Source organism: Vidua macroura, chromosome Z, assembly GCF_024509145.1.
Source record: "Vidua macroura isolate BioBank_ID:100142 chromosome Z, ASM2450914v1, whole genome shotgun sequence".
Lineage (NCBI taxonomy): Eukaryota > Metazoa > Chordata > Aves > Passeriformes > Viduidae > Vidua > Vidua macroura.
Genome location: NC_071611.1, coordinates 57928506 through 57942564, shown reverse-complemented (window position 1 = coordinate 57942564; position 14059 = coordinate 57928506). Strand labels below are relative to the sequence as shown.

Here is a 14059-nt window from a genome sequence, read left to right as displayed (position 1 = left end):
TACAAGGATCCTTCCTTCCTTCCTTCCTTCCTTCCTTCCTTCCTTCCTTCCTTCCTTCCTTCCTTCCTTCCTTCCTTCCTTCCTTCCTTCCCTTCCTTCCCTTCCTTCCCTTCCTTCCCTTCCTTCCCTTCCTTCCCTTCCTTCCCTTCCTTCCCCCCTGGAGTTTAAAACCGGAGTGTGGGGTTTCACCAGTACTGTCACTCCCTTGCACCTGAAGTTAAGGTTTTGAGTTTGAGTATTGAGACCACCTGAAATTCTTCCTCTGCCAAGGCTCAGCAGCCTCCAGGTCTGCAGGGTGCAGAGAGGCTCTGTGCTTAACACACAGGTAAGACCAATCCGGTTCTAGAAATTCACTTTTCTGGTTTAGATTTTGCAGTTATTCTCCCAGAATCTCCCAGAATCTACAGGATGAAGCTCTCCAAAGAAATTGTTCAAACAGGGGTACTTTTTCCTTTTCTCTGTAGGAAGAGCTAATTAGCTGGGAGGTGGGGGACAAGTTTACATCTTCTACCTGCGGAGGTTTAAATCTTCATATTCAATTTCCTGACAATAAGCCTAAAAGCCAAGGCTACTAGATTATTTTCCATGGTATCTCCTGCCTAATTTGACCAACCTCCTCAGCTGGAAAAGTGCCTCAGGCTTTGTCTTTGCTAGCCCAGCCAGGTGATGCCCATTGCCTTTATGGTAAGGTACTGTGAAGGCTCTTTGAGGTCAGCCCTGGGGAATTCAGTGAGAAATCCCAGATATTCTTGGTCTAGGGGAGGCATTGTGTATCTGGGGCTGTAATGAATGACAGGCATTGAGGTCACAGTCTGGGTCCAGACCACCAGCAGCTGTTCATGTAGCTCTGCTGAAGACTGTTCTGTGATGTTAATGTGCTCATCACTCCTCGCTGAAAGCCTCCACAACTAATACAAAGAATTCAAGGGTCAGTGGGTCAGGTGGAGGGGGAAGAATAGAGGAAACTAGTAACCTACTAGTTTGGGCAGACAATGCAAAGCATCAGGTCTGGCATGCCAGTAGCTTCTCTATGAACAGCTGATGCTTTTGTCTAATGAGTTTTTAATATAAAATGCATGAACAATAGAGACTGGAATCCACATTTCAATTAATATTTTAAGTGTTTTATATCAAGTATTCATAGCAGAAAGAACTGAACTCATGTGTTCCTGCCCCTGGTGAATGGCCTAACCACTCAGCAAGTGAGTTTTGCTAATACTCATCTTCCTTCTGACACACTGAGTACTTAATTAGTCCACACAGAGAAAAAAATCTTCAACAGAGATTGAAAGAAGAGATCTAAGAACACCCTGGAGAAGAATAACAAGGATTCGGATCTCTCTAGGCAGTGGGGCTATTTGAATCTAACTCCCCTGTTTAAAAGGAACCATATTCAAGTCTCTGACATACAGATTAAAAGGAGCTGAAATAATGATGACAGCCAAGATGCAATGAGGGGTACCACCACCTCTACATAGGAGAAAAGGTTTTTCTTCTCTATGTTCAAGCAGCGAATTTTGGCAATTCTCTGCCTAATTCTCTATATGTGCAGCAAAGGAGGAATGGAAGCCAGAGGACAGGATTTGTACTAGACTCTTGTGCTTCAGCACTGGTCTGAGCACTGTGAAATGACACGTAAATCCCAACCTTTTGGTGTGTGAAAAACAAAACATAGAACCTCTCCATGAGCAGTCATTTATGCATTATTTAATGTACACTAATAACCACACTCTAAAAGGAATTTTTTGCTCAGGTCTCACTGAAGACAATGGGACTGAGGACCAGTGACTAGGACTACTCCCAGTTTACTCAATGGTTAAACTAGAGCAGGCTTTCCTTATCTATACTGGGATACTGGACCTGATGGTCACCAGCTCAGTCAACTGATAGTGATGTCATGAATGGCAGCAGCCTGTGCTGCAGTGATCATGCACTGGAGTTCACAGTCCTCAGGCATATGGGTCAGGCAAAGAGTAAAACCAGGACCCTGCATTTTAGAAGAACAAACTGTCAGCTCTTCAAGAAGGTCAGTAGGATCCCCTGGGAAACTGCCCTCAAGGACAGGGGAGCAGAAGAGGTCTGACAGATCTTTAAGGATATCTCCCAAGAGGGAAGAGCTAGTGAAATCCAGGTGAAAGAAATTGGACAAGAAAGACAAGGGACTGAATGGCTGTATTGGGAACCTGCTTAGCTGAACTAAAGGGCAAAAATGAAATGCACAGGTAGTGGAAGAAGGGACAGGTGTCATGGAAAGAGTATAGGAACACAGTCTGGCTGTGTACAGTTGGGTCAGGAAGGTCAAGGTGTAGTTGGAGCTGAACTAGGCAAGAGATGCCAAGAATAACAAGGGCTTCTACAGGTATGTCAGCCAGAAAAGGAAGGTTGAAGAAGATGTACTCCACCTGGCAAGCAAGGCTGGCATGAGGATAAGGCTGAGGCACTCAACAACAATTTTGCCTCAGTCTTCTCTCGCAACCTCTCTACCCATGCCTCTTGACTGTTTGGTCCACAAGACAGGGCCTGGGGGAGTAAAGTCCCTCCCATTGTAAGAGAAAATGAGGTTTGGGACCATTTGAAGAACCTGAACATACTTAAGTCTATGGAACATTGTGAGATGGTGACTGGAAAAAGGTAAATATTGTACCCATCTTAAAAAAGGGTGGAAAGAAGGGCCCTGGGAACTATCAAATTGTCAGTCCCATTACCTCTGTGCCTGGGAAGATCATGGAACATACCTTCCTAGAAACTCTGCTAAGGCAGAGGACAGAGGACAGAGGACAGAGGACAGGGAGGTGTTGAAGACAGTCAGCACGGCTTCACCAAGGGCAAGTACTACCTGATCAATCTGGTGGAGAGAGTCCATTAATGGACAAGGAAAGAGCCACATATGTCATTTAGCTGGACTTTTGTAAGGCCTTTGACATGGTCCCCCACAACATCCTTCTCTCTAAATTGGAGAGAGATGGACTTGATGGGTGGACAATTTAATGGATAAGGAATTCACTGGACAGCCTTATTCAGAGAATAGTGGTCAATGGATTGAGGTTTGAATGGAGATCAGTGACAAGTAGTGTCCTTCAGGGGTCAGTTTTGTGACTGATGTCTTCATCAATGACATAGTGGCATTGAGTGAGCCTGCAGCAAATTTGCAGATGACATCAAGCTGTGTGGTGTGACTGATGCACCTGAAGGACAGGATGGGACTTGGACAAGATTGAGAAGTAGTGCCATGGCACAAGGCCAAGTGCAAAGTACCTGAGTCAGGACAACTCACAGCCCAGAAAGCCAAATGTATACTGGGCTGCATCCAAAGCAGCATGGTCAGGAGGGTGAGGAAGAGGATTTTCCCCTCTGCTCTGCTCATGTGAGACCCTACCTGGAGTTCTGTGTCCAGCTCTGGGGTCCCCAGCGCAGGAAAGACATGGACCACAAAGATGATCACAGGACTGGAGAACTGCTCCTATGAAGACAGGCTGAGAGAGCTGGGGTTGCTCAGGGTGAGGAAGAGAAGGTTCTGGGAAGATGTTATAGCAGCCTTCCAGTATCTAGAGGGGGTTATATAAGAGTTGGAGATGGACTTTTTACAAGGGCATGTGATAGGACAAGGCAAATGGCTTCAAACTGAAAGGGGGCAGGTTTAAATTAGATACTAGGAAGAAATTATTTACTCTGAGGGTGGCTGGTGAAGCATTGCAACAGGTTGCCCAGAGAAATTGTTGATGGTCCATTCCTGAAACAGTTCAAGGTCAGGTTGAATGGGTTTGGAACAACCCGGTCAACAGGAAAGTCCTTCTGGTCATAGCAGGGGGGGTTAGAATAAGATGATCTTTATGGTCCCTTCCAAATCAAAGCACTTCATGATTCTATGATTCTGTGGTTGTTGAGAGATGTGAAATTAACTGAGAACTGTGGTGCTGCCTTGGGAATTCAGAGAAAAGCAATATAAAAATTCATCCTTAAAAACAATAGGAAGCCATGGATCTTGCTTTGTCAGAGAACAGGGCAGATCAAATTTAAAGAGAGCTAAATCCCCTGCTTCCCTCCTTCCCATACACATGCACAAAACTCTCTATAAAGGCATACACTTCTGTTTGTTTTGTGTGGTTTCCTCAGGCAGTGAATTATCTAGGACTGAGTCTAAGATTGGCTGTTTAGTTTCAGACTTTACGATAAGCTTTTAATTATAGCATGGGAGTTTCATTACATGTTACTCTGAGCCAGCTGGAAGCAGTTACATTTTAGTCCTCCTCCCCCTCCCTCCTCACCACAGGATGTCATTTCCAAGGCCTTACCCTTCTTGTCTTGATGATTATGGGATGAAACTGCCACATATGGATCTGTATTTTCAGATGAACCAAGTGGATCCTTCCAATCCAGCATGCGTCCCCTAGCATCATAACCCTGTCGAGCGCGAGAGTCAGAAGTGGTGGTGCTTGGGACTAGGGAACTGGAGTGTCCTGTTCACATTATAAATACAGGTAGGGAAGATAAGTCTCATTAGTCACTTACCACGCTACCTCCCCATGCTCAGGGATGTATAGACTGCTTTGCTTCCGTGAATGTCTTGTCTTAGACTGAGTAATGCTTCAAAAGTCCTTCAAAATGTGACTCTGAAGGAAGAGGGATTTGAACCTTCCAGATCAGGGTGTTAAAAGGTGCTGCCAGTGAGCTGGTAGTTCTCTACTTATCAACAGAGTTAAATGCATATGAAAGAGGGTGAGCACACTTCATCTGAGTCAAGCATCCTTTGGCTGGGTTCAGCATACATGCCTGACTGAAACTGAAGTGTCAGCCCATGCTGTCTGATACTGGCTCAGTCAAAAAGCAAATAAAAAATCAGTGTAAAACAGAACAATATCCAAAATGGCTGGAACTGAATGGGAACGCCAGAAGAACTACAAAATGGTGACATCATGAGGCACTCTACCTCATATCCCCAGGGGAATGAAGGACTGCCTAACACCAGTGTGCTCACACTGTGGCACTCCTCTCCAGATGGGAAATGTCCCGGGCCAGCTGCTCACACCTGCTTGCACCTATTGGTCCTGTCTGAGCTGATGGCTCAAAATAGCTCTGAAATAAGCATAAGACTGAGCACCATTTCTACTCAGAGTGACAGTGCAGACAGTGCTGCACCACATGAATCTGCCCAAGAACCCTTGACTCCAGCAGCAGCTGAGACTGAGGTCTCACATGCCTTTTTTCCATTACAAATGCTCTGGACATTGTTATTGTTGCCCTGAACAAGACTGATCTGCTTCTCACATATCATATGCACCCCAACAAACAGCACACTCACAGAACTTGCCCCACTGGAAACACAGCACAATTTGAAATGTGGTATTCATGGGACAGCAGCATGTTTGCAGACCCATATACTCTTTGCAGCTGGATCTGAAAAGTACATCAGCACCTAAAATGCTTGAGATGCTTGGAGTCTACTGTCTCTGGAAGACAGCTCCCACATGGACTTTCCAGTGGCTCAGCTGCTTTGGGGAGAGGGCACCAAATGCCATCCACACCACAACATTTTGACCTCAAAACCATTCTGAAATTTTCCTTTTGACACATGTGAAAAAGTGAATTATTTTCATCAGGATTCAAGGAGTTCTGGGCCTCCTTAATTTGATGTGGAGTAGCTATATACTCTTACCTACTTTTCTTAAGGAGCCCATTAAAAAAAGGATTTTTGACACATGCTCAAACACAAACTAACAGAATTGGATTATTCACAGACAGAACGGCATGTAACATTTTTTGTCAGATAACACTAGACAGACTGATAGCAGCCCTCCTTTCTCCTGTCTCCTTTTGAACAGCCCAGCAAATTATTTTTCCTTCCTTAGATGAATCTCACTTGGAGAGGAGTCCAATCACCAGGCTACAGACTGCCCTAGCAGGGACCCTCTCCCTGCTCCTTTCCTTCATCTTGCTTCACTGCTCAGAAAAATAATTTGAGAATCACTGAGACAGAGAGAGATCAACACAAGGAGCTGAAATTTAAGCCTCGCACAGAAGGCACAGAGCTGGGCAGGTAGAGCCTGGGCTTCTGTAGTTTGTTTTAAACAGCTCCTGGATAACCATAAAGCTTTTGAAAGCTGCCTCTCAAAAATGCTGTTTTAAATGGCTTCTAAAGCTAAACAGCCCCAGCTCTCAGAAGTCTAGAGAGAAATGATGAACGTAGATCCTCAATTCCACTGCAACAATCAAAAATCTATATGTTGGCCACCAATGTCCCCAAGCTTTTAGATGCACCCACATGATTCTTTTTATCCAACCCTTTCACCAGTTTCATGGTGTTGAACTACTAATGAAGTCAGCAAAATGCTGCAACTTCTATTAAGATGCTATGATTTAAAGAAATCCTGTTGAATATTAGTAACTTTAGAGTAAAAAAATGTCTGTGTGCCTCTGTAAGTTTTTCAGGAGCCCTTTTGATTTACTGAAACAAATTATATATGTGGGAGCACTTTGGACTATGTTTTGTATAGAACATGGTTCTAATGAACTCCTTTAAATTGTATGCTTAGGAAGGGAACTTGGTTAAATTTACAGTGTTCTCACCATGAAGCTACAACTTCAACTACAACAAATTGTTAACACAATTTAGCTCTGGATGTCAAGTCTGAAGGTTTTATACTGACAAGGGCAGTGGATTATTTTTTACCCTCTCGTGTAGAATTTCTCCCAGCCATCTTTCTTTAAAGCAGCAAATTAAGTGCTGTGCTTTGTTAAGACAGAGTTTTGAATGTCACCCAAATAGAAAAGAGAAGCCAAATGCTATTCTCTTTTAAAAGGTTTCCATAAGCTCCATCATGGCTGGGGACATTGGTAACACACAGACTACATTTGAACTCCAATCCAAATGTGCTGCCTGCTCCACAGCAGTCCTGCAGCGGGACTGTTTGTGTCCAAAGGGACAGGTAGAGGTCCAGTAACTGAAAACACCCCCCGTCTTGAAGCAAGAATATGCTGGATCCTGAAAGCATTAACTTCAACACTATTTTACGCTTGTCAACTCCTGTGCTCATCCTCAAGGAACAAGACAAATAACAGGGCAGAGAACAGGCTAGAAAGTAGAAATTATGGAATTTTTATGTTTTCTTTTCCCTAAGGATTAAACCACAGTGCAAACATTCATGGAGCTCCAGTCTTCAAGATTATACCCCATTCAGCAACAACAATAATGTGTACAGTATTTGGTCAGCTGACACTTAACATAAGAAAGTAATTAGTCATTGCTTGATAAGGAGGTAAAAGAGAAGAAAATCTTGCCAAGTAGCAATCATATTTTGTGCCTGTGTTTGATATGCATTTATATGCCTATATCTCTTTCCAGACACTTGCACTTTTAAATATGCTTAAAGGAAGAGTATAGTATAAGTATAAGTATAGTTAAAGAAAAACATTTAATAATACAGAAATCTAGAGGAAGTATATGCCTATGGGACACATTTTTCAGGGGGAAAAAAAATTCTTGAACCATATGTTGCCAATACACAGAGAGCTTCCTGGTAATGGAAAGCTAAGGCTTTGTGAAGCTATTAATGTGTACCAGATGGTCACTAGGTAGAGAGGGGTTCCACACAAACACAAGGAATCAGTATATTTATTCTCTCTGTTACTAATATATTAGTCTAGTACACACTGAGAAGCAAGCTTACACAGCTAATTGAGACAAACTTTCTTCCATTTGATTTTGAGGAAGCAGGGCAGGAGCAGATTAAACCTTAATAGCCTGTCCCAGTTGTGTTAGAGCTGTATTTGCAAACACCTACTACTAGATGGTGATACTGCTCCTGTAAGCAGTATCACAGTGTCCTGTAAGTGCCTGAATAAATAGCCAGTCCCACTGGGTGAATTTCACCTCTGAGGAGAGTAGCACCACAAATGTATGACCTATTTAAGTTTCTCTCATAAACAGAGAAAAGACTGAAGTGGCAGGCAACCCAGACCTGGCCCTCTCACACACAGCCATTATCAAGCCTTTACAATGCACTATATAGTTTTCAACATATAGTGGGCCTTTTTTTCCCATAACGCCACTCTAACTTGCAAATAAAATTTATTGAAATTTAATGAGGCTTTAGCACATCTGGGATGTGGCCAGTAACTCTGTGTTAATAATGGTTAATACAAAAACATCTGAAAAACCAATTCTGCCTTTGTTTTAAAACAAAGCATCCAAATAACTGTACACATAGTTCTTCTCAAATGTCTTTGTTTAAAGAAAACATATAAAAATCAAATAGACACACTTAAAAAAATCTGGTTTAGGTGCTTCCATTATTTGGAAAAACTTTCACTTGGAGTGCTGTAATCAAGTAACAGAGGCAGAGTAACAGCACTTAGTGCCTACAAGCGCAGATAATGATTCAGAAAGGCTGTAGTTTCACTTCTGAAACTACAGCTTGTTCTGAAGTACACTTGTAAAATGCAAAGAGATTTTTTTCAGGTTTAAAACAGAGATTCAATACTATTAGTATTTGATAGTTGGTCTAATATGCACAAGTCATTAGAATCTCAGAGGTTAAGATATCTGCACACTGTCCTACTAACAGCTATAGCACTCTAATTAGACAATTAGAGGGAAAGTTAAATCAATATTATAGAAGGAGAAAGGACTATGGCTAGGGGGTAATATAAGGGCCCAATTCACTAAGAATTTATGTTTCCAAAGGTAATTGAAACTGCTTAGACTTTTGCAGAGTGATCTAGTTTAATGTCCTTGTTTAAATCTCCTGCATAATTTCTCTCTGACTTTCTGCATCCAGACCTTCAGTCTGCTATTCTCTCCTTGGGTGTCAATTGAGTCACCTGTGTGGACTTTGCACTTTACTTGTTTGCACCTGTGAGACTGAAAGAGTCTTAGGAAAAGAGCCCATGTGCTGAAATCAGGAGGAGGCTGGTGCCAAGAATACAACGATTAAGGGCTTTATTCTCCTTTCATTCACACTGCTACAGATTGGCAGTAAGTCTGTTGAAGAAGGATGATTTATAGTGGCATAAGTGAAGAGAATCAGGCCTTATGACTTATTTTGGAGCTTCAGATGACTTTGGGTATATTTAGCCCACTGAGCATTCACTTGGTATTCTGGTACCGGTGTTCTGAGGCTTAATCTATTGTGACATAGCATTTACCTTTGCATTAAACTGTACTCAGTAACATCAAAATAGAAAATTCATACATTTTTTGTTTTTTTCAAGATACAAAATTACTCAGACCAGTCTCTGCAGCTGCAAACATGAACATGTTTACCGAGTCTGGTTTACTACTTCATCCTAGAATTTTTTCACCCTGATGTGGAAGATAAGAGGGTCACTAGTGGTAGGTGAAAAGAAAGCCCAACTACAAAAATATCAGAATAGGTATTTTAACTAAACCAATAAGAGGAGGAGCTGACTTGCTGGAGACCATGTTATCAGGATGTACCTGAAAGGGGTCAATGAAATAAACCATAAAAGACAGGGCATGAATGGGAACCCATGTTAATGCTGGGTCAGAGTTTCTCCATTGCACCTGTCTGTAAGGTCCTACTTTAAAAATAATTTTAAATAGGCTGGCTTTATTTATGGAGTCTGTTTTTGGGCTTGACATGCCTGGACAGTAAAATGTACTCTCTTTTTTTAACTGTACTCTCTTGGACTACAGCTTTTTTCATTCTGCTGCTCACTTGAAACACTTTTCTGCTTTCTTGGTTAGATTAAAACATCCGTTTTTACTAAAGTACCTACTAATAATCTAGCTGGCAGGATCCAGAACCACAGTTCCACAGCTATAACTCTGCAGACTGTGGAATTCACTTACAAGCAGGAAATCTAGAACATTTCTGGCATATCAGCACTATACCCAAAGCCACTCTTTATCTTCACATTCAGCAGTATGGATTTTATTATTACTCTTTAATTACTGCTCTGTGAATTAGAAATACAGCAATTTCACAATAAAAGAATGTATAAACCGTCTGTACAGATGAAACTGTGAGTCTTCCATATATCAGGAAGTCTCAGCTTGGCTTTGATTTTGCACATTCCCTTCACTGGTTTTCATTACCATACATTAAAATAATTTTCACCTGCTCATTTTTTCATTTCCTGGTTATAAACAGTAGGGGGAATTTGATTTTATTTTTACAAATGTTGAACAGCATTACTGTGCCTCCAGTTATTTATATTCTGCTGTACTGAGCTTTCATGGTTCAGTTTCTTACTACATACTCTGCAGGCACGAGATGAAAGGATCAATTAAAAGTTCATCACAACTTTATATTAACCTACCTCTTACTGTATTCAGCCAAATGTATGGTGAATTTAATCTAGCCCTAATGAACTGCTAGTCTTGTACGACCTGAAAGTAACTTCACAAGGAAGCTCCCACCCCACATGGAATTTTGCCATTGACTTTATTGGAAGCTCTTATCTTGTGAGTACTTGTCTTTGTTCAGGATATCTGTAAGAAAAGCTATTGCAATATATGTCTATGTTTGAATTTAATGTGATTATATATTCTGCAGTGACTCCTCATGAAGATATTTATTCTTCACTCCAAGAAACAGCATAATCTACTTCGAAATATGCAGAACAAAGTGGTAGAAAGCACTATGAGCACAGATTAACAGCTACCTCATGGGAACCTACTACTCTAGGCTTGCAGAAACGATCCTCTTCAGTTCAGGTCATTTAATTTGCTATGTAAATTTGAATGGACAACATAAATGTCTCACTCTAGAAGTGACAAGAACCTTCAGAAATTGAGGCATAATCCAGTCTCAAACCACATGGGTAAAAGGCTAATTTTCCTTATGAGAGATTTTTTTGTAACCCAGGGATAGTTCTGCTTTCCCTAAGGTATCTCTGACTGGCTGCTGTAGCAGTAATGACACCACCCTGGATGGCTCATAAGCAGGATGTGAGCTACTATCTTTTTTGTCTTGGTGAACAGATAAGATGCATCACTGTACCCAACTGTTTCTTTGAGTGTTCAGATGAAGCATGCTTGTAATCATGTCTTTTGGCATGCCATTAAAATAGGCCATATCTGACTTTAATTCAATGGAGACAGTTTTGAGGAAAGACAAGAAAAGAGGGATTGAAAACCAAGAGGTAAGACTTCATCCTAGTTGTGATTAGTGAATCAGGCCCTCAAAATCAAGACAAAACAAGTAAAATTATCTGAGTACAAGTACTACTACCTAACACCTAAGGATTTGGGTAGAATTTTTAAAAACACTCAGAAACTGACCATACATTGTATAGTAAGACATTTTTTGATCAGGTGGAGCAGTTGAAATGTCCATGAACAAAATAAATTGGGAAGAAACATTAAATATAACAAAAGTATGAAAATATTTAAAAGTTTAGTAAAAAGCGATTCCTCTAAAATGGATTTGCTGTCAATAAATATTGAAACTAAGAACTTCCTTACCATTCAGGGCTACGAAGGAATCTGAAAGACAAATAACAGGGGAAAAATCATTATTTCTAGCTTGTTTTTTCTTTTAAGTAGTTTGCTGCTAATAAGTGTTAATGTTTCAGCTGGTATTTACAAGCATGTGATTTGCGTGCTAAGGACCCAGGCAAAACTAATATTCAGACATACCCAAAAACAATGTCTGGCTTTGAAAGTGCTCATGATCAGCTCTGTGTAGGAGGTACTGAAGCAGGAGGGCCAGTGTCCCCCCTGTTTCCTGTAAATCCTAGTCCAAGACAAGGCATTGCAGGGGATGCAGCCAGCAATGTGAGTCAATGAGGACAAAACTCAGGTGACCCAAGATCACATGAAGTAATAAAATCAGCTGCGTTAGCAGGGAATGAAATCTACCCCTGTGCAGTGTCAAGGTTCAATGCACCATTCGGAGCTAAAGAGGGAGTTAAGCAGGGTATAGGCTTTGTTGCTCTCTGCACAGAAGCAGATCTCTCTCCATGAGCACAATGTGCTGTTCCTGAATTATTTCCTACCCTCCTTTTATATGTAATTGATATCAGGTACACTCCACTCCTGCCTAACCTATTTGCCCAAAGAGAGCAGAACTGGCTGAAAAAGGCAAAGACACACCAGCTGGGAACTGGCCTGATTTTGGTGCTAACGCATTTTACAGGGTAACAGAGGGGAGGCCTATGTGTGCACCTCCGTCAAAAATGTTTGTGACAGTCTATATTACCCTATCTTAGGTCCTGAGGCTGAAATCTTTTACTCCTTCAAGCACAGTGATCAAAGTAATTAATGTCTCTTGAGTAAGGATGCACAAGGCATGAGAAGGCTCTGGCTTTCTCCAGAGCATCTGGCCCACTCTATGTCCCATGGCACAGTCTAGCCCTCTGTTATTTATCTCTGTATTGCAGAAGTAATGACTCTCTCGCTGTACATTGATTCCTCAGCTTCAGTTTATTGCATCAGTACAAACTACACTGAAAAGAATTTGAGTCTTGATTTCATGAAGTTTATAAATAATATTTGGAGCTCAGAATCAAACGAGCCTTGGTGAGAACATTTGGAACAAGAGCTATCCTGGACACAGATGTTGGTATTCCTGAAGGTTCAGAAATCAGCAAGGTTTCTTTTGCAAGCTGTGCACTTTTAAGCATTTCAGTACAAAACTTAAATGTTTAAAGACTGTGTTTAAGCTTCCAGCTCACGCTGTCAGTACTTAAGGTTTACCATTAAAATTTGTTAGGCAGTGCCAATAGTGCCTGACCCTTAATACCATGAGGTTGTCCAGACTGTATGTAAAATTCCCTAAGATTCACAAACGAAGCAGTTGTCATTTCTTGATCAGGATCCAAAGCTGAAGATATATTTCCCTGTCTCACTGTGCTGCGTGGGAATGTAGCCCAAGTCACAGACTACACCAAGAAATCAAGCCACTTCTGTACCTTTACATAAACAACCCAACCACCAGGGCTAATAAAGACAATGACCCCAATTCATTATACCATTGTGGTAATCAATAGCCTCTAGAGCTGAGGTTTTCTTACTATGCAACCACTCTGAAGTCCAGTGTTTGTATAAATCACATGAACTGGGCTATTTTCCTCAAACACATTTAAACAACAGTTCTGAACCTGCACCATTAGCTACATTGCTGTCCCTGTTGGGGCTTATGTTGCTACAAAAGAATGCCTGACAGGTAATGGTGATTTGAGGCATTCAGAAGGATACTGTGACACATGGTAACTAGAGGTAAAAGCTTTGCTTACTTTGGCAGTCACCCAGGCCATCTGTATTGCCACGTTCTATGTCCTGTTCAAATGCCAGTCTAAATAATAGAAGAAAACAAAACAGTATGAATAACAACAGTGATAGGCATAACCAGAAAGAAATTATCACTTGCTCAATTGAAATAAATCCCTGCTGTGAAACTGGCTATTTCTCTGGAAATTCCACACAAAGGCTGAAAAAATGCAACATACACATTTGAGCTATTCATCATTGCTTAATGATTTCTTGGCTTCTGATGATACTTTTTCTTTATATTATTACTTTTTAAAAATCCACAGTATGCCTTGTTACCAAGGCAAGAAAAGACTTGCATTTTTTAAACTGTTAAATATAGGATGTTATCAGAAGCAACTGTAACCCTACCTTAACCTGTGCACAGAGTAGATCAAGTGCTCTGGCACTTTGGTGTGAGAAGGAAGCCAACCTGTTGGGCAGGTACTGTGCTTGAGGAAGAAACTTGCATTTCAGCAATCACTTAGGTACAGCACCAGATGAGGCTGCAAGGCATAAGGTCCATCCCACAAAAGGTAGTCCCTTTAACTCAGGGGCTCTACTGACAAACATGCTTTTCTAACTGACGTGCTCAGCTTATGCTCCCAAGTGTCTCTGTGATTTTGGATAATTATTGAAGCTGTTCTTCCAATTTCCTATGTGGTCAAAGGTGAATGACAAGAACCTTGGAAAACTTCCAAATACAAGCCCTTGCCTATATTAGGATCCTGCCCTTGAGGCAAAATTACCCTTGCAGACAACTCATTCTAACTCTGTGTTCTTAAAACACCTGCTTGACTGTCATCTACTCTAGGAGGATGACTAACATCTCTGCCTCGTGTTGTCTAG

The 14059-nt window shown here is 41.3% G+C and overlaps 1 protein-coding gene across 2 annotated transcripts in view; it reads right to left on the bottom strand.

Annotated features, from left to right (window-relative positions):
* Window positions 1–14059, bottom strand: part of SEMA6A (semaphorin 6A) — a 126066-nt gene that overhangs the window by 23126 nt on the left and 88881 nt on the right. Inside the window, exons 16-18 of one of the 2 annotated variants that reach the window (XM_054003044.1) lie at window positions 13198–13256; window positions 11426–11446; window positions 4293–4457 (exon numbers count right to left, since the gene is read on the bottom strand). In XM_054003044.1, coding sequence (XP_053859019.1) covers window positions 4293–4457; window positions 11426–11446; window positions 13198–13256 — 245 coding nt within the window. The remainder of the gene's footprint in view (window positions 1–4292; window positions 4458–11425; window positions 11447–13197; window positions 13257–14059) is intronic. The other variant, XM_054003045.1, reaches the window with a different exon arrangement.